The sequence below is a fragment of the Convolutriloba macropyga genome, chromosome 1, assembly GCF_964194025.1.
Source record: "Convolutriloba macropyga chromosome 1, txConMacr16.3, whole genome shotgun sequence".
Taxonomy (NCBI): domain Eukaryota; kingdom Metazoa; phylum Xenacoelomorpha; order Acoela; family Convolutidae; genus Convolutriloba; species Convolutriloba macropyga.
This window is the reverse complement of record NC_134468.1, coordinates 57,548,463-57,570,044: the sequence shown is the minus strand read 5'-3', so window position 1 is coordinate 57,570,044 and position 21,582 is coordinate 57,548,463. Positions and strand designations below refer to the sequence as shown.

Sequence of the window (21,582 nt, the reverse complement as noted above, 5' to 3'; positions counted from 1 at the left end):
TGATCTGAAACGGTTTCATTAAATAAAAACAGGTAATTGAGAACTGATTGAGTACTAAGATTCTACTCAATTCAATTTAATCAATACTGACGAGTAAATGGCTCGAGCCTGTTTATCCTAGCAGTGCAAGAAAAATTAAAACAGTTTGATTTTGAAATTTCAACGATTTTGAAAATTCAAATACCCTTTCAATGATCGACGATTTATTAGAAAATAAGGTAATTCATTGCATGAACTTTTGAAATTTGAAGTTCTAGATCAAATTGCAAAAAAGTTCGAAGAAGTAATATTTGAAAACAATTTCCATAAAGACTAAAACTCATTGTTAAATCAAAACAACTTCATTTCCGAATATTTTTAAGTTCGTCCTCGGGTATTCAGAACATCAAAATAAAATGAACATGCTCCAGCTCTGCCTAAATAGTTATCCTATTCAAGAACATAGCCGGCAAATTGCCGAAAAACAGCCGCGATAGACGCTTGTGGCCTTCCATGAAATGAAACAACTAAAGAAGTAAGATAGACAGATTGGCCACCAGTCCTTTAATAGACCACTAGACTTTTTGGTTAGATTGTGACTATCAGACACATTTTTATGACACACATACGCTCTATAAGGAAAAGGCCCTAATGGAGCTTTTTACAAAACTTAACATTCAAATCAAAAACTAATACTCAAGAATTAGGGCATATACGTTTGGCACTACTTAGATGCACACTATTCATCTTTAAGTAATAAATGTTCATAAAATTTAAAGTTCATTAAGTGAGTTCAGAAGTCATTTTTTAAGTGAGGCAAGACACACAATAGACCTAAAAGCAGCACAAATGACGTCACGCACGCAAATTTTAACCGCAAAGCAGTAGAAATCACAGAAAATCAAAAAAAATCAATTCCAAGAAGTCAGGTAGAAAGAATCATCGATGGAGACGACGAATTAAAACCCTAGCAGGACAAGTAAGTTGGTTTTGGGTAAAATGGCAGGTTGGGTAAAAATGGCCTAGGGAAAAATGGCATTGGGTTAAATGGAATTGAGTAAATTGTCATGTAACCCGCAGAACTACAATAAATTCACTGTTCCATTTTGAATTTTTCAAATTGTGAAATGAATAACATAGAAACCAGATTACCCGAAAAAAGCTCAGATAGCTTTGTACACTGTAGTCTCAAAACACCAATAAGAGAACTATGACCTAAGAAACCCAGAAGGTAGGTCTAGCTTTTAACCTTGCACTCCTCAAATAACCTTAAAATACAGTGAGATACCCTTCCTCTGGAATCAACACCTCAATTAAAAGCAAGCACAATTCTTGAGAAAGAGGAAAAGCATCTTTGAGAGAGGTTAGAAATTATGCAGTTGCATGAACAGAAGACTTACTCTATGAAGAATAAAAATTGCCACATAACTCGATCTAAAAACCCAATGGATGAAGCAATGAACAAACTATGATTTTAAATGATCATGACGTTAGAGGATCGTAAGAAACATGATGTCAACAAACAAAAAACCAAAAGAAGGCCAATAATAGCTCCCATCAGCTGTCGCGATCGCAGCTACTAAATGATCAAATGACTAATTCTAATATCAGAGACAACTTCTGTCAACCAGAGACTTCAAATCCCTCAGTTTGTATCCAGATATTAGAGTGTGAACAATCTCCTGATGCGTTGTCAATCAACTCAAACAAAAGCCTTGAAAAAAGATCTGATATTAGGATAAGTTTTTGGTAGCCATAAAGGTTTCAGAAAAATACATTCAAGAATCTTTTAGCATCACTTCCATTTTCTTCTCTGCGGATTACGTTATCATGAAAACCTTTACACTCTTCTCTTTTACTACTGTGGCATTTTCAGCTATTTTCAACAAAACTTTTAACCTATTCAAAAAATCCTAAATGACAAGACGATTGTCCTAAGGTATCATTATCGTTTGAACAGTTAATTGATCATCCAGAACTAGTTTTGCATTTACTCTAAATGAAACAACTATGCTGGGAAACAGCTATTTAATCGCACTGAGATTGCGAAAATAAAATAATTTCGGTTTTCTCCCGCGTCCATTTAAATACCAGGAGTCGGGTTTCGTAGTAAATCAGTACTGAATCTCTTTCAAATTACAAAGTATCAAAATTCATGGTTCAATTCAGAGTTTAATTTCAGAGGGTAGTTTTTTTCCTGAAATAGTTCTGCACATTCTTTGATTACGGTTTTTTTACTGCAAACTGAAAAATCATTGAAAGACCGATAATTTTCGACACACTCATATGTCTGCTAAATGCATGAAATAAAGCATATCCGACTACCGTCGGGCGAAGTGCTCTCAAACGACCAGTTGGCTTTATCAGTAGCTAGCCACGGTTTACTGAGGCTATCTTTAGATTGATTCAACTTTGCAACTTTTAGTTTTCTAGCCTTGTTAGTAAGTAAATCAAAAAGAAAATCTGATATTTTAAAAATTTGCAAAATATTGCAAATAAAAATGTTTTGATATTTCGCACTGAAAAAATGTTTAAAAAAATTTTTTTTCTCTGGAGTTCTGTCAAGTAGCCCATCTGCGAGACTAAAAAGTTCCGTTGGCCATTAATGATCGCCAAAATCAGAAAACCAAAATACTCAAAAATTTTGACAACAATCTCAAATTTAAAAAAATCTTGCTAAAATTCAAGATATTAAAATCTTCAAAACCACTTTATGGTCTCAAGAGACTATGGAGTATCCCTATTTCAAGCTTTAAATAGTTTCACTGGCTCATAAAGATCCATAAATTTGGAACATGATAAAAATTTTCTGAAAATTTAAATTTTATCAAAAAATTGATTAAGATGGAGTCATTAAAATATTGAAAACAATTCCATTAACTCTAGAAACTATGCACCAACTTATTATCAAACCTTGGAGGAGCTCCCTAGGACCCTGGTGCCGGGAAAAAATTGAAAAAAAAAATGAAAAAGATTCAAAAAATCTAAAATTGCAAATATTTTCAAAATTTTCTTAAATTGATGATAAAATGCTTTTTCGATCTTGAAAAAAAATCCATTACATCTAGAAACTATGAAGTAAACTACTATCAAAACTCTAGAGGAGGTTATGGGGCTCTTGAGGATGGAGAAACCTAAAAAAATGACAAAAAATTCAAAAAACTTGAAACCTGCTAAAATTTGTGAAATTGAGAAGTTGAAATCTATTCCATGGCCAAAAAAAATTTTCAGTAAATTATTTTCAAACCCCTAAGGAGCTTTTCTGACCCCTGAGGCCGAAAAAACTTGAATAATGATAAAAAAAAAAAACAAAAATTGAAAAAATGCAAGTTTTTCTCAAAAAATGCGAAAATTCGTGATGTTGAAAAACATTCTATCACTTCTAGCTAGAAACTATACAACAACCTATTGTCAAACCCCAGAGGAGGTTCCTTGGCTCTTGAGGCTAGAGAAACCTAAAAAACGACAAAAATTTTCAAAAAATGCAAGTTTTATCAAACAAATGCAAAATTTTGTGATATTAAAAAAGTTGAAAACTTCGATGGCAAACAAAAATTTTTCGGAAACTTATTATCAAACCCTTAAGGAAGTTTTCTGACCCCTATGTCTGTAAAGACGTGAATAATGCAAAATAAATGTCAAAAAATTTGAAAAAAGTTGCCCGTTTTGTCAAAAAAATTCTAAAATGTTAAAATGTTGAAACAATTCCACTACCACTAGAAACTATGCAGTAACCTACTATCAAACCCTAGAGGAGGTTCCCTGACACCTAGGGTTAATAAAACTCAAAAAATGACAAAAAACTTTCAAAAAGCTTGAAAAAAATTGAAAATTAGTATAAATTTGCGTGTTTTAGCGAGCGGCTGTTCGTCGGTAGCTAGCCACCGGGGGGGGGGGGGGGGGGGGGGGGGGGCTGCAACGGGGGCTGATGGGGGGTTGCAACAGTAGGGTGCGGGGGGCAACAGCGCGGTGAGTGGGGGCTGGGGGCAATAGTGTGGGGGGTCAACATTGAGTGTGTCTTCAACCTCTAAGAATCGCCCTTCACACCATAACTATGAGTCTCCAAAATAGTTTGAGCTGATACAGAGCTGAAATGCTCCAAGAGAACTTAATGCCCGCTGGGCGCTACCTGTTTATCCCGTTTCTGAGGACGAAAAGTCAAAAGCGTCAGACGAAAAATTGGTTCAGCGAAAAACGGCATAAAAAAGACCGACAGGACTAATATAATTACTACAAACTTCGTTTGTGAGCAATTAAAAAACATAGCAGGACAAGTCTTGACCAACAATTTAAAGAATTTTCATTGATTAAACAAAACACTACACCTAGAATGCATTAAGACTGGATTGGTAAAACCATTTAATAAAAAAACTCGAAATACCATAAAAATCAAAGCGAAAATGCAGCGTGTGAACAAAAAACCACCAGCGAGAAAGCAAATTTTTGTTCATACACCGTTTTCTCACTCTACTTCTAAATTGGAATGAAAAAACTCCACGCCACAAAACCACTCGCCTTTCGCTCCAGATATTTCCTGACACATGAGATATTTCAGCCGTGCGTGAAAATGCCTGATGCGGCTTGCTTAAACACATAAAGATTTTTACAAATTATGCGTCACATTTACTTCGAACATTTATTTCGATCTAACATAGTACATATTTACATTTATAGACACACATTTGTACATATCCAATTGAACAGGAACGGGGCAAAACTAAACAGTAATTTGGAAATTTCTAGCACAGTCATTTTAATCAAGCTCAACGATATTTTATACCCAGTCGAATAGTACGATTCTCTTTTTGAAAATGTACAGTTTTTTAGTCATCTTCGAAGTAATTTATCAAAAATTGTCATCGTCATCTTCGTCTTGAGGTTGCGAAGAATTGAATCGTTTGTCACCGCTATGCGATTTCCCTTTTTTGGGGCCACTTCTTGCTTTTGGTCGTCTTTGTCTTTCGATTGCAAAATCATCCTCTTCGTCGTCTTCTTCGTCATCTGATCCCTCAGCTCCAAAATTGTTCAAATCTTCGTCTTCATCATCGTCGTCGTCTTCATTCTCATCTGAATCATCTTCGTCCTCGTCCGAATCTTCATCATCGTCGTCATCTCCGTACATCTTACTGGAGCTACCGGCACCTCCTGCCGCTCCCTTCTTGACTGCACTCGCTCCACCTGGTCTATCTGCACGTTTCTGGAAACCTTCCTCTATCTGCAAATCAAGTAACTCTAGTTACAGCTTTTTGGCCGAGTATAGTACACCCGATGCCCTACCACTGCATGCAAAAAGCTGTGCCAGGAGATAGTGTTACTGCATTGAGGAACCTTAATGAGTTGGACGTAATGAGTATGGCTAATTGCCAAGCAGCTGTTCCAGTTTTTGCCTCAGTTCAACTTAACAAACATTTGAACATGATTTAAAACTTGTGAAAAAGACAGATGTCATTAAAAGCATCCGAAAGAACGTCTCGCATGCAGTGCGGTTCTTAAGCTACAAAAAGGACCTAAATTGAGACTAAAGTCGCCGGCAGACATCAGGTATCATGTCTGCTGCAAAAAAAAACATAGCACTCAGATTGCCGGTAAACCGCTTGTGCCCTTCCATGAATTGAAACAGCTAAAAATACAAGACAGACAGATTGACCACCAGTCCATCAGATAGACCATTAGACTTTTTGTTAGATTCGGACCGTCAATTTTATGAGACACATACGCTCTATAAGGAAAAGGCCCCAATGGAGTTTTTTCAAAATTAATATTTGAAATCAAAAACTCAAGACCCTAATACTCTACTAAGAATTTGGGCATATACGTTTGACTCACTAATGACCTTTAACAAGTAAATGTTCATAAAATTTAAAGATCATTAAGCGAGTTCAGAAGTCACTTTTTGAGTGAGGTATGTCACGCAATTGACCTAAAAGCACAAAAAATGACGCCAAACTCACAAATTTTAACTGCAAGGCAGTAGAAATCACTGAAATTTAAAAAATCAATTCCAAGAAATCGGGTCGCAAGAATCATCGATGAAGACGACGAATTAAAACATTGCGCAACAAGTCCTGACGTACAATTCAAAGTATTTGGATTGACTAAACAAAAAAACTAGACCTAGAACGGACCATGAGTGAGTTGGGAAAACCCTTCCTAAAAGAAATCAGATCACAAAACAAAAAAAAAGAAAATCAATGTCAAAATGCCGCGTAAGAACAAAAAACCACTATCGGGAAATGGAAATTTGGCTCAACAAACGGCCTAGAATGAAATACGAAGGGATTGGCAAAACCATTTAGAAAAAATCCGATCCAAAAATTAAGGAAAAAACAGTAAAAATCAAAAAGAAACTGCAGCATGTGAACAAACACAACTAGCGAGAAAGCGAACTTTTGTTCAAACACCGTTTTCCCTCTACTTTCAAATTAGAGCGAAAAAATTTCACGCCGCAAAATCACAAGTTTTTTTTCATTCAATTTCCTGTTTGGGCGTGACCAAAATCACTACTCCAAATTGACTCCAAAACTCATGAAAGTGTGAACAGATCTTCAAAAAAACTGCAGGACAAGTCCTGAAATACACTCCAAAGAATTGAAAGGAAAAACTTACCTGACCAGCAGATCAATTGGACAATGCCACCCAAAACACAAAAAAAATCATTTCAAAAAGTCCAGAAACTAAAACAATCAAACCAACTGAACAAAAATATACCCATTGTTAAAACTCTTGAAGCTATTATCACACCGAAGCCAAAAAATTCGATCCCTTTAAATATACCTATTTCAAAATTAATTATCTTCAAAACCAATTTTTAGCTCTGGAATTGGTCCAGGATTAAATCTGTAATACCTAAAAAATCATTTGCGCTTGAAGATCGATTAACTGAGAAAATGAGTTAATCAATCAACTTTTTTTAATTCCAGGCCTTAAAAATCCATTGGCTGAACCATCGATAGGCAATAAGTTTTTGGAAGAAACCTCAAATTTCAAAAATAGAAATTCGTTCTATTAAAATGTTGAAAAGCATTCTATTTCCCCCTAGCAACTATTTAATAACATACTATCAAACCCTGGAGGAGGCTACATGGCTACTGAGGCAGGAAAAACTGAATAAAAGACAAATTTTCAAAAAACGAAAATGCTAATTCGAAAGGTTAAATTGTTGAAAACAATTCCATTGACACTAACAGCCATGCAGTAACTGTTTATCAGACCGTGGAATAGGTTTTCTGGCGCTTGAGAACAGACAAATATCAAAAACTTACAAACATTTTAGGAAAACTGGATAAACATTGCAGATTTTATCAAAGGCTACAATTCGAGACATTAAAATGTTGAAAACCATTCCATTGTTACTAGAAACTATGCTGTGCCCTATGTATGTGTTTGTAGTACCAATAATTATAGCTCACAAAATGGTCACAACAAATAGTTTTGCCTCTCAAAATGCCTTCATCAATTTTTACAAACTTCAACCTAAGACTAATCAAACAAAAACTAACAAAAAAACACAACATGAAAAATTGCACCATTTTGAGCCAAAATTCCTAAAAATGACCTTTTAACCTTATATTAAGGCCATCCCAGCATCTGCGCCACTCTAAGTACTTGAAGGACTACTAAAGCCAGCTTTTGGCCTCTAATGCAATTTAATGCCCGCTGGGCTTTACCTGTTTATCCCGTTTTGAAAGATCGAAGTCATTGAAAAATGTGTTAAAACATCTAAAAACATAGCCGGCAGAATACCGGAAACGACTCGAATCGTCGTACAAAATAATCTCTGCCCTAACTTGGACAAAATCAGAATATCGAAAAAAACACTAGAAATAACAAAAAATAGTAGACCAATATAACATAAAAAGCGTTAAAATTTTTTCAGTTCAGGGGTGTGGGCAGTTGCTGGTGGAGGGGGGGGGGGTTGGCAGGTGGTGTTGGGGGGGTGTAGGTAGGTGGGGTGGGGGGTAGGTACGTTTGCGGGGGGGGGTAGGTAGGTACGTGGGGGTAGGTAGGTACGAGGGGGGGTAGGTACGTTGGGGTTGGGGGGGGGGGGGGGGGGGTAGGTACGTTGGGGAGGGGGGGGGGGGTGTACGTTAGGGGGAGGGGGTTAGGTACGTGGGGGGTATTTTTTTTGGGGGGGGGGGGGTAGTTAAATGGGGTCAATATTTCTCAAATTGACCTCTTCACCTTGAATTACAGACTGTTGCCAATTGTTTTACATTACAAACTAAGCCATTGTTAAAATCCAATGTTCGAAAACAGAAGACAACAATCAAAAACGGAGGTAAAAGCTCGAATAGAAAGAAGTCAAAATTCAAGTCATGAACAAACTTGCTTTCTGCTAAAAAAAAAACCTGTAGAATATCAATACTCTTCGAGTCGTAAAAACAGCGCCCCAATACAATTCAAATTCTTTGAATTGTAAAAAAACCACCATGTCCCCAATAATAGCCGTCATCGCTTCGCAGCTATTAAAAACAAATCACACAGAAAAATTAGTACCTCATCGTCTTCAGAGTCGTCATTCATGTGATCAATAGCATCTCCACCAGATCTCTCTTCGATTCCCTCATGAACTCCGTTGCCACTGCCACTTGTAACTGTGGAGAACACTGACTGTTTCTTTGCACTCTCCACTCGGTGGTCAAATGCCTCTAGGTCCCTCTGTGACGCTTGGTGGAACTCTTCCAGCTGTGACTCCAGGTACGTCAAGTTTCGAAACCTGGATACAGACGTATATCAGCATACTGCTTACTCTCAATGATCCACTTAAATCGCTTAATCCGCTTAAGTAATCAACAGTAATGAAAGCCATAAAAGAATTAGCTATCCAAATTTCTGTAATAACACTCAGAATGAAACCACTCAGAATTGATTCAATCGCCCAAATGAGTTTGTTTGGGCACAGACTCAGCAGCCTATGCCAGTAGTTTAAACATAGCGGGGTCGAGCATGCGGGGTTAGGGGTGGAATGAGGATGTGGGGAGGGTGGTCTAAACTACCAAAAAGTACCCCTCAAACCATGATTTAATTATCTCCCGAGCAGCTTCGGTGATTTGTACACTTAGAACTCGTAAAGTAAAATAGAACTAGTAAAATATAACTCCTCGTCAACTCGACGCCCTTGATCTGAATTTATCTGACGATCCTGTGTTTGAGCACAAAAAAGCCATCAGAAGAAGAATTAGTAGTACGAAAAATTGCATAAAAATGCGAACACGGTTAAAAAAAAAATGCCAAAAACCTGGTTTGAGAGGTATTGATCTGATCATTTTTACCTAATAATATATTCTGTATATAACTTCTCCAACTTTTTCTCCTCAGCCTCATACTCGTCCATGAATGCTGGTCGAACTGATCCCAAAGACTTCAACCTTTTCTGCAACCTTTCCAATTCCTCATGTCTATTGGCCGTTTTACTTTCCAAGTTCGCTTCATCTGTTGCTACATTATCTAACAACTTCACTGTCCTTCCAATCTCATTGTCAATGGACTGAATCGCCTTCTGGATATCACGACCAATTCCATCAATGTCTGGAGGTTTGTTAATTGCATCCTGTCGCAGTCTCTTAAGTTCTATTTCCTTCTCTAACAGATCGTACAATACAGCTCCTTTTTCAGTAATAAGTGAGCTCAGTTCACGTATCTTGCGTATTTCAGTTTGCTTGCTGCTGACATCAGAGCGCTTTACGTCATCCAGTCCGAGGTCACTTTCTGATTTGGAGGTTATTGCGGTTGATTTGCTGATGTTTATGGCATCGTAAAGCAGTGATGCAACCTAAAAAAGTACCACGAGGCTGATTGCCAATTGCATTCATATCTATGACCGGGTGGGTGCACCTCTAGCTCTCAGATGCAAAACTGTAGCAGTTGAGCAACACCTTTGCCAGAAATCTAATAGTGAATTGAGAGAAAAAAATATTAACCAACACTTGAGACATAAGGTTCCCCCCATATGATCATTTTATTTTTATCGTCCATGATCTGATATGATTAAATTTATATTTTGCAGCACCTGGCAAAAAACATTATCGTATAGGAACTGATAAGATGTTTTTATCAAAGTCTTAGTCAGATGACGCACAATCCGAGAAGTGCAGATAACCATATTTTATCATTTTGTAAGATCAAAAATTCTTGAATAGGGGTTATATCAGAATCAACTAAAAGATATATATTAAATTTAAACTCAGTTATATTAAATTTAATATATTACAAGGAGGCTCGTTAATGTGCGTTCGCACATGATGTTCCGACCCGAGCTCATCTACATTTTTCACTTAATTGTCAACCAAATGAAGAGATAACAAAAATAGAAGTTTGAGTTTAAAAAACTCGTTACAAAACCTCACTACTAATTGAATTGCATAATTCCATGCCTCATTACAACAGTCACGATATCTGACGTTATAAAGACTACGAGAAGAAAAAACATAGCTGGCAGATTGCCAGAAAATAGCCGCAATAGATTCGTAGATCGGCAGTAAAGAACAGTAAAAAAGACAGACCAAAAAAAATCGTCTTTTCATTGAGGGCTGATCTGTTATATTTTGATTAAAAAACTGTATAAGTTACTGCTGCCTCTATTAGCTGATCTCAAATAACCTTCATTTAGACTGACACACACCCATTTGACCTTATCTCTTTGAATTAAAGTAAATTAAAGTCAATTTCAAAGTGAGGAAGTCATTTTTGAGAGTGAGGTAAGTCAAGTGTGACCAAAAATTTAATCACGCGCATGAACAAAAAAACTCGCTCTACTAAGAGCGAAAAATGACGTCACACATGCAATTCAATTGAAATTGCATGAACGAATGAACAAAAAGTGGCTGTGACGTCATATGGTCGTAACAAAAATCATGACGACGAAATAAAAAAAAACCAAGAGAAGGCCAATAATAGCCCCAGCTATCGCTGTGCGGCTATTAACAAACAAAATAAGCAAAAACAAAATTTTAAGAGAAGACAAAGAAGACAAAAACAAAGAAGAGAAATGATGAGGCGAATTCAAAAATCAATCAACATTTTTTAAACCAAATAATTTCAAGTCTTAAAAATCAATAGGTTGTAACGAAAGAATTCTTGATAAATTTAGTAAAAAGTCATTATGAAACCAATTGGACCTGTCTTTGGTTTAGACTAAGCCAAGGGAACGGACTAAAGATACAGATAAACTCAATTACAAACAATTTGCGAAAACACAAATTATTGAAGCCATTAAAATCATTAGCAATTATCTGAATATATAAACTTTTATTTGAACTTTTATTTATGCTAATTCAGCAAAAATTATACTGAAGAAAACCAATCCGTTCATTTGGGCCACATATGAAAATCATTGGGATCTGTTATTACCCGAATGTCCTAAAAGAAGAGAAAAAGAAACAAATATACCACTCAAAAAAATTTTATGAAAACGTATATTGTCCAACAAACCAAACATTAGCTATGACATAGTATCTGTACACAAGTTAGTTATTGAAATACAAAAAAAAGAAAAGAATGAGACCTCTCAATGATGAGAACAAGTTACAAGTTGACGAAAAGAACAACACAAAATAAAAAACTGAAAAATTTTTGAAAAGGTATACCATTATAAACTTTATGACTATTCGCTATAAATTGATTGCTTCAGGTAACATCATTCATTCAATACTTAATTGCAAACTTATGAGACTAGTCAGCATTTTACGGCTACAAAGCCATTAAAAATTGAAATTTTCGTTTAAAACTTTTCAATTTTCATTAAATTCTTCAACATTAATGGGATTCTTCTTTTTCAATAATATGACTTCAAAAATCAACAAATATGAACAAATACATTAAAATCACGAATTTTTTCTGAGAAAACCCAGAGCATCAACGCCATTAAATTCAATAGATTTCAATGGAGGCCAAGAAATACGCTAAATTATGCCTCGATGGGACAAAGATGATATTTGTCTTTCATAATTCATAAACATGACCTTACAACAAGTCACTGACTATGAAAACAACAACAAATACAGGCAAAACCATAAATTCGGCAGAAAAGTGCAAGAATAAATTGTCGCGGCCATTTAAACCATAAGATTTTCTATGAAAACATTATACATGATCCATTGAACGTCTTCTCTAAACCAGGAGGGGCTATCAATATAAAGATAATATGATAAGATTTCAAAAGGAACCAAAATTACAAAAAAAAATATCCAAAAATTAAAAATATGAAAACTCGTGCATCGAAGTCATAAAACCAACAGTTAAAAGATAAAACAACTAAATAGATAAATTTTGGTTGAAGTAGAATGGCAGAAGATCCTGACGTTACTGAGACTAACAAACAAAAAATATTTTTAAAGTCTTGACAGCCATTAAATTCAATAGCTTTCTACGGATGTCAAAGATATACGTTTCGATGGAGTTATGCCTCGATGGAAGGACAAGGGTGTTTGTCAAGCATAGGTAATCAATAACAAATCACAATAAGTCTGATGACTACGAAAACAATAAATATAGGCAAAATCCAAAAATTCAGAAGAAAAGTTTAAGAAAGTGTCGAAGCCCTTTAAACCATACGTTTTTCTCTGAAAACTTTCTCTGTGATCCATTGAACGTCTTCTCTAAGCCAATGTATTCTATCAATATTAGGATGATGTCATAAGATTTCAAAAAGAACCAACAGTACCAAAAATATTTTAAAAAATTGAAAATTTTATTGAAATCTTGTGGCATTGAAGTCTCATATGACCAATAGTAAGAAGATAAAACTGCTAACCAGATTAATTTCGGTTGCAGTAGGAAGGAAAGGGTTCCTGTTATTACTCACACTGACTTACAATCACGAAAATAAGTCGATGATTAGTTAATGTTGAAAAAAAATTCCAAAAATTTGTTTTCAAAGTCTTAACAGCCATTAGCTGTCGATTTCAAGCACCAGATAGGTGTACTTAATGTTCATTACAAAAATTATTGCACATTTAGTCAACGAGTCTATGCCATAGGACTCCAAAAATTTCGTAAAACCTAAGAAAATCAAAATTTCAATTAAAGTTACGAAAACTCAGAGTAAAAGCCAAAAATAAATCATGAGCGATTCCTTTAAAACGAATTTTTTGTGCATGGGGCTTCATTTGACTGTAAATGAGGTTTGTCATTAACGAAACCTCGATATGAAAAAAGACTAGCCTCTAGGTGACTTAAAAAAACGCAAAAAATACGGAGCTCTCAATTAGAATTCGATTTTTTTGATAGGAAACTTCCCTAAGAGACCAGAACTAGTTTTTTATCACCTTTCGTCTACTAAGAACACAAAATTGATTCCGTCTGTGGCGTGAAATGTGATTTTGAATTACTATTTTTATAGAAAAAATCTTAACGAAAATTCCTCTAAAAGTGAACAAAATCATGCCAAATATCACGTGTTCACACAAAACTTTAAACCTCGATAACTCCTCGACAAAAAGAAATTCAAAAAAAAAATCTTTTTAGTTTCGAATTCTACGCTGGACAAGCTTTTTAATGACACCACTAACATTTCTCTACGATGAATATATCGATCGGCCAAAATTGTCTGAACAAAAAAAAAACCATTTGAGTATATAGTTCCTCCCCCCACAAGTGGGGTCGGAACAAAAATAAATTTAAAGTTAAATGCAACTTAATATCAGAACCAACTGAAATCAAGTTCTATTAAAGTTAAGTGAAAATCGAAAGAAATTGCTTACCTTTATGAGTTCTTTGACGGCGTGTCTGTCTGACTGGTAGAGGCGTTTTATGTTGAGTTTCAGGTGAGCTTTAACAGCCAGAAATTGCACGATGGACTTCACAAACAGCACACGGTCCGTCTCTTTTTGAATCGAGTCCATAATTGCTGCGTTCTGGTCATACCTGAAATCAAAGTCAACATTAATCCAGCATCAAAGAACCTTCACAATCCATACGGGGCGACTAATTGATGCTTCTAAAAAATAAAATTCTATTATTCTCTTACATGAAGCTTCCTCGCAAGTAAGTTTTAAGTCAATTACGGGGAACAGACTTTTGTGCCCCAGTATTTTAAATAACTTGAAGTATTTTCGATAGCGAAGTTCAATAACTGACTCCTACTTGCTATAAACGGAGTCCACCATATGAAAGCAGCGGAAAGCGAAATAAACAAGTGCTCACACAGCCTCGAAAAATGTAAATTACATGTAAAATTACAAAATAAGCGTGACACGCGCAATCATTTTAAGACGCACGGAGACTAAATATGATATCGGATTAATCAAATGTATGAAAAGTCCGATATCGAATGCACCTGAGGCCCAGAACGTACTGCGGGACACAAGCGGAGAAGATCCGAAATTTATCCATAGACTTTTAAAAATACATGGCACATAAAAGTAATAAAAAGCAATGAAATATGCAAACAATAAAAATTTGAAACAAAGGAAGAAACCCTCAAAACATAGATCAAACCCTTCTTGTCAATAGACAACAGGTCAAAAACATAAGATACAGATGCATCTTTTCATAATGGCAAAGTATCAAAAGCAACGAGAAATACTGTCAAAACTCAAGCTTACTATTATGTTCAGAAAAATACTGTTTAACTCAATACAGCTCGTGGAATCAAGACGACCTCTTCTACATTAGTCACCAAGACGACCTCTTTAGAGCGAACTAAAACAGTCGAAACAAGAAAATAAAAATTAACATAACCGACTAAACGTCGGGCGAATTGCTCTCAAACGACCGGCGAGCAGTTCGCTTCGTCAACAGCTAGCCACGGTTTAGTGTCCTCAGGGCGCTATCTCTTTATCCCGTTTCTGAATACAAAAGTCAAATGAGTCAGACGAAAAATTGGCCAAGCGAAAAATTGCATAAAAAGACAAACAGGATTAACATATTTGCTACAAATTGCTTTTGAGAGCAAGTAAATGGTTTCCTAAAAGTGCCTGTTAGATCATTTATGATAAAAAAACATTTCAACAATAACTCATTGATAATGAGGATCAGAGATGGTGACATTACGCCACATAACAGCAGCTGAAACGCGGAATCAACAAAAAGAGAGAGAGAGAGAGAGATAAAACGTGAACGAGAAAGACGAAAGGAACCCCAACCGAAAGAGAGATAAGGAGACAGGAATATCTTCCATGATTGGGTTCGACAGTGCAACTTCTAGTTTTCTCACCTCGTTAATAAATAAATCATAAAGAAAAAACTGAAAAAGGCAAAATTGAAAAAAAGTTTTGAACTCCGCAATAAAAAACAAAAATATTTTTTATCTCAAAAGTCCTGTCTTGAAAAGTTTCGTTGGCCAGTAATGGTAGTTAAACTCAGAAAAGACAAAAAATATTGAAAAAGTTTGGAAAAAATTGCAAATTTTAACAAAATCTTGATAAAATCCAAGACATTAATATCTTAAGAACCATTTCATTGTCTCAAGAGACTATCCAGTATCCCTGTTTCAAGCCTGAAATAGTTTCACTGGCTCAATACGCCTGGAATATACGCTTGGAATATAAAAATTTTCCAAAAACTTGAAAAGTTTAAATTTTATCAATTTAAAACTAAAAGTTTCAAAGTTTTTAAATATTACTAAAACTGGAGTCATAGAAATGTTGATCACAACCCCCCACATGAAAAATTGCAAATATTTCTAAAATTTGCTTAAATTCGTAATATTAAAATTTTGAAGAACATTCCATTACATTCATAAACTATGCAATAACATTATCAAACCCTAGAGGAAGTTCCGTGGCCCTTGAGGCTAGAGAAACTTAAAAAATGACAAAAAATTCAAAAAACTTCAAAAAAATGGCAAGTTTAAAAAAAACTTGCCAAAACTTGAAATTAAAAAGTTGAAAATTAATCCATGACCAACAAAAAATTTCAATAACTTATTATCAAACCGTAACAGAGGCTTTTTTGACCCTTGAGGCTCAAAAAATCTAAATAATGACTATAAATGTTAAAAAGCTGGGAAAAAATGGCGAAAAAGTATTTAAAATATGCTAAAATTCGTGATGTTTAAATAATGCAAGACATTCCATTTAATCTAAAAATTATTCAGAAACCTATTTTCAAAACCTAGAGGAGGTTACTTGGCTCTTAAGGCTGAAAAACTCTAAAAAACGACAAAAAATTCTTGAAAAAAATTGCTAAAAATTATGACATTAAAAAGTTGAAAAACTATTCCATTATTATTAAAATTTGTCAGTAACTTACTATCAAACCCCATGGGATGTTTTCTGGCCCCCGGGGTCTAGAAAGACCTGTATAAGGAAAAAAAATGTCAAAAAATTTGAAAATTGCACGTTTTCTCAAAAAAATGCTAAAATTCGTGATGGTAAAATGTTGAAACCATTACATTACCACTATAAACTACGCAGTAACCTATTTTCAAAACCTAAAGGAGGTTCCTTGACACCTAGGGCTGATAAAATTTAAAAAAAAACGTCGAAAATTTTCAAAAAGCTTGAAAAAAGTTGCAAAATAGTATAAATTTGCGTTTTTAGCCAGCGGTTGTTCGTCAGTAGCTAGCCACAGGAGGGGGAGGGGGGTGCGCCCGGGGCTGATTGGGGGGCAACAGCTCGGTGCGGGGGGAGCAATAGGGGGTCAACAGTGGGGTGTCTTCAACCTCTAAGAACCGCCCTTCATACCATAAGTATAAGTATGAGTCTCCAAAGCAGTTTGAGGTGAAACAGAGCTGAAAAGCTCTAAGCGCACTTAATGACCGCTGGGCGCTACCTGTTTATCCCGTTTTTGAGGACGAAAAGTCAAAAGCGTCAGACGCAAAATCGGTCAAGCGAAAAATCGCATTAAAAAAGAACCACAGGACTAATATAATTGCTACAAACTTCGTCTGAGAGCAATTAAAAATAAAACGAGGTGTTAGAAAGAAACGCCATAGCTTGACTAATAGCTAACGGTACAAGATTAAAGGCTATTATAACCTATGCTCCCAACGAAAACTCGACCAAAAGCAGCATGTAGAGTACCATTAAGAGCTGAAAAACTTTTGTACAATATGCTATCATTGCGAAGGAAGTCACAAAGGGATTTCCAGCTACTTGTGCTGAGAACCCAACTGTAGGAAAAACGCATGAGCATCTACACAAAGACGTTGAAAGATTACTTCATGAAGAAGGAATGGTAGTAGTAGGAATGGTGACCTAGTGAAAGAATTCATCACCGAGCATCATATACAGTTTCATTCAAAAGAAACCCAAAAAATAAAACTGCTGACCTCCTAGGACAAAAAACTCTCGCAAAAAGACAACAATCTAAGTCAATTGACATCGAAAGTAAATATTCAAGACTTGGTTTTCCTGGCGCAAGCGCGATAGTCAATATAGTGATCACTCTTAAATTTTCCATTTAAGAGGGGAAAGTCCCACAACAGCGATCCACTAGCAAAAAAACGAAGAGTTGTCAGAACAGATATCAAACGCAAGTGTGAAAACATCTGCCGAACACCAAAAGTAGCCCTGTAAAGTGAAGGCAACAAAAATTATCCTGGCAAAAAAACAAATGTTACGGCAGATCATTGCAGTTATCAAAACTCTCAGTTATCAGAATTCGATTGATGTTCCTGGACACAACACTTGATCTCATCAAACATTGAAACTCTGAAAACAAAAGTCAGTGCAAAAAAGACATCTGTCAAACGAAAGTCTAAGTGATAAAGTCGAAAGAGATGAACTTAACAAGAAAATTAGAATGATAATATCTGATTGTAAGATGCAATTGAAAGCAAGCTCAAATGCGGATTTGCGGGAAATAGACGATATGAGAAAAAATCAAACCGCTCAATGATACACTCAAATGTTATAGAATCTCTTGGATCAAGCGATAAACCTGCAAGACAAAGAAATATTTCACAAATACTACACAATTTTTCAGTGCTCACTAGCCACACACAGAGCAGTCCTAGGAGGGTATGAGTAAAAATAGGGCGTCTCCCACAATCTTGGAAGTCCGAAGGCAACTTTGGGCGCTAAAGAAAGGCAAGGCTCCGGGTAAGTGGGGTAACAAGCTAAACATTCAAACTCAGAAAAGATAGCGCGAATCGTGACAGTTATTCCGGAATCTGCAGGAAGGAACAGAGTTGGTACCACAGACAAATGCCGAAGTGACAACTCTGCATAAGTAAAGTGACCAAAATATATCACCTCAATTCTAGAAAGAAGCCTGATCTGGAATATACATTCTAGTGCAAATGGCGGAATTGTCAAAATACAAGTTAATTCTTGAGTTTAGAAAAGGTTGTGTTCTTGGCCAAAATCTCTCCTCTGATCTTCAAAAACCCTCTATAAGCTCAATCATGAATGACGAAGATGATCAAACACTATGCAGATGACCTAGTACTCCTCGCTAGTAATCAGTCGGAATTGAAGAAAGGCTTGATCCGTTCAAGGAAAATGTCAAAGAATCTGAATAGAAACTTGTATTTCAAAAACGGAAGGCAATGATAACGCGATTTTGACGGAACGAAACGAAAGTGGTGTCGCAGTTGAAAACCCTCTGCGATACCATAACCACTGACGCTGATATTAGTAGAGTAGTCGAAAAAACATCAAAAAGGTTAGATTGGCAGAATAAATCTCCGGACAGCATTAGTCAGTAGTACACTCCGAGCGAAAACAAAGTGTATTTTAAAGCAAGTCTTTATAAAAACATATTGCACGGCATTGAAACAAAGCTCATGAGAAAAACTGACATCGAAACAGTGCCGCGGATGACAGAGCACAACCAATGTTCATGAAAACGAACGACAAACAAATTCTAATAACGAAGCAGTGCCTTTGGGAGAGCCCTAACAACCAAAATAACCCAAAGCTATTGTCGGATTACGAAAAACCGGAAATAATCAAAACATTAGGTGGGAGCACTCGTCAATGACTTGAAGAGACTGAAACATGTGAGTGGATGGAGAAGCCGAAGTCGATGAAATACTCAGAGAAGGTTGACACCACAGTAGTATCTGTCGGTGAACAATCACCGAAAATGAAGTGCTCCCTAATTTAGTGTAGTCACATGTCTACAACTAAGAACAACAACCGGCATGTTTGAATTCAACACAGTGAATCAGATTTAGATCCTGATGTAGTTGTGATACCAACTGAAACACCGCTTTGCTTCACCTTGAATGGCTGTAAGTTGCACAGAACTGTTGTCAGGTGGTAAACTCAGATGAGAAAAACTCAAACGCAATGCGAGGTGGCTGATGATCAGCGAAAATAATCTGACAAAGAGGAAGTACTGAAAGATCAAAATGACACACAAGCTCAGTTACTGAATAGCAGCCAAATGTTCCAATGCACAGCATTAGAAACATGTAGAAATTTGGGTGTGTGCAGAAAGGAGGAAGCCAGTGAGGGTTAGAAAAATAGCCCCTTTACACCATAAACTTGTTTCCCCAGCACTTTCAGTGAATATATAGACAATTGTGTAGCGAAGGCAGTCAAGAGAATATAACCATTTCAATTGGTTTTTACTGACTTATGTCGCATGATTTGCTCTCAAACGGGGGCCAATCAATTGGAGCATGCGTCATCGACGAAGGGTATATGGCTCACTGTGGGACTTACAATGATGCTTTTAGGGCTGATTTTATGCAAGCCTCTACTAGAATTTAACATGGATAAATAAAACCAATTTTCGCCCACTTTTGAATGGAATTTCAGCAGTAAACTTCTAACAATGCAGTTCAGAAAACTGCCAAAAAAATTCTGAATGAGATCAAATTAGATAACGCAAAAATCAAGAAGTGAAGCATAAAACATGCACCGACAAACGGATTTCTGCCGATCAACCGGCAAGGTAAACAAATTAGAAGGGGGCATATGCTAGAGAAACTTTCATGGTGCAGTAACCTCTGACTAGGGATGAGTTCCAACCCCTCAAGCATGAAAAAGTCACTTGAGTAGTGGAATCGAAAGAATATTCTATAAAAAAACGATCAAGCAAAAATTTTGCATAAGAAAAAGACCCGCGTTTTCAAAAAATTGCCTAACTTCGCTCGAGAGCAACTAAAAAGTCATGCGAAAAATAGCAAAAGGACAAATAAAATTGCTACCAACCTTGTTTAAGAGAAATTAATCAGCCACAAAAAGAAATCGCTTCAAGCGGAAAACTATCCAGAGCAAAAATTGCATAAAAGACCAACAGGTCAAGAATAAACATAAACCGACTAATGTCCGAAGAATTGCTCTCGAACGACAGGCGGGTAGAAAAACATTTGACCCCACCGGGATTCGAGCGACTGACCTCCCGATCCATAACCAACTGCACCGCCAACTCGTCCATGAGGCCCTGTATATTGCTTTGCTGTAACCGAATTTATATTAGCAACAAGCTTTACTTCGTAGTGAGAGCAATCGAGATCACTCAAAAATGAAGAACGAAAGCGTGAAAAAGTCACTCGACAAGTCAAAGAATGTTCTAGATGAAAAGCGCAAAATGGTCAAGCGAAAAATGGGCATTAAAGAGACCAACACGTTTAAAACAATTGAACTTCGTTCAAGCGCAATTAACAAGAATAAGTGCTACAACCTTTGTTTGGGAGCAATTTAAAACAAACCGACAAATGTCGGAAGAAATGCTCTTGAACGAGAGGCTATGCAATTTAATTCAGGGTCTGTAGCCAAAATCAATTTTTCTTCATGGGTGAAAATAACATTGCCCCTAACGGGATGCGAACCCTTGACCTCCCGACCAATAGCCACCCGCACTAACCACTGCGCTATGAGTCACTCTTTTTCACAAACAGCATCCGATTATATATTAGCAACAAGCTTTACTTCGTAGAGAGCAATAGATATCACTCAAAAATGATGAACGAAAGCGTAAAAAAGTCACTTGAGAAGTCAAAGAATGTTCTAGAAGAGAAGCGCAAAATTGTCAATTTGCATTAAAAAAGACACACGCGTTTACAATAATCGGTATGAACTTCAAGAGCAATTAAAAGTCAAAGAATCAAAACTATGTTTTGATTCTACCAACAGCAATCTCGTCGGAGGCTATTAACAAAAAAGGCTGGCAAAACCATATATGCATAAAATTTTGAATTAACCTAAAAAAACCGCATAAAATGGCAGACAGATTTCCACATATCTCATATCTCCTAGGGGAAAGATCTGACCTCGAAACCCGTATTTACCTGAGTACCAGCCACTTGAGCATCTCTGCCATCATAGGGAAATTGGGTTGTCTGAAGCTCTCGAGAGATACATGCTTGGGGAAGTTCAGAGCCCGCATCATCTCAGTCAAATTACGCAAATCTCTGTAAGACATTCCGGTTAGTAATCTGAAATCCACTCTTTCCTTCAGAAAACGCTACATTGCAATTTATCTGTCTGATTTTATCTTTTCTTAAATTGAATTGGCCAACACGATGCAATAATTCCCCAATGGTAAGAACTGATAAACTAACAATATCAACAATTTCCTTTTGGATTACCATAGAAGCGTTGCCGTCGATGTTCTCGCAATGCTCTGAACTGTTTCCTTTTAAACATTTTTACACAATGTAATAGCCATCTTTCTTATAAAAATCGAACCATAGAACCGCAACTGTCCATGTCAATTTATCGATACAGCTTTTGAAACAAAAAAAAACCTTAATTCCGAGGCAAG

General features: G+C 36.2%; 1 protein-coding gene across 1 annotated transcript; it reads right to left on the bottom strand.

Moving 5' to 3' along the window:
• Nucleotides 1-4,601: 4,601 nt before the first annotated feature.
• On the bottom strand, nucleotides 4,602-21,297 carry LOC142340724 (clusterin-associated protein 1-like). Its single transcript, XM_075391426.1, has 5 exons — nucleotides 21,107-21,297; nucleotides 13,680-13,842; nucleotides 9,252-9,751; nucleotides 8,476-8,695; nucleotides 4,602-5,194 (listed from the first exon to the last, which is right to left on the bottom strand). The coding sequence occupies exons 1-5, from the start codon at nucleotides 21,238-21,240 to the stop codon at nucleotides 4,826-4,828; spliced, it is 1,386 nt and encodes a 461-aa protein (XP_075247541.1). The 5' UTR covers nucleotides 21,241-21,297; the 3' UTR covers nucleotides 4,602-4,825.
• Between the last annotated feature and the right edge of the window lie 285 nt (nucleotides 21,298-21,582).

What these genes read in the sequence shown, in the direction of transcription:
- LOC142340724 (XM_075391426.1), bottom strand. Translation starts at nt 21,240, where the DNA reads ATGTCTTACAGAGATTTGCGTAATTTGACTGAGATGATGCGGGCTCTG. An exon ending in CTCAAGTGGCTGGTACTCAG is followed by an intron (nt 13,843 to 21,106) that starts GTAAATACGGGT and finishes CTTTGATTTCAG; the next exon opens with GTATGACCAGAACGCAGCAA. An exon ending in ACGACTCTGAAGACGATGAG is followed by an intron (nt 5,195 to 8,475) that starts GTACTAATTTTT and finishes CTTGATTTGCAG; the next exon opens with ATAGAGGAAGGTTTCCAGAA.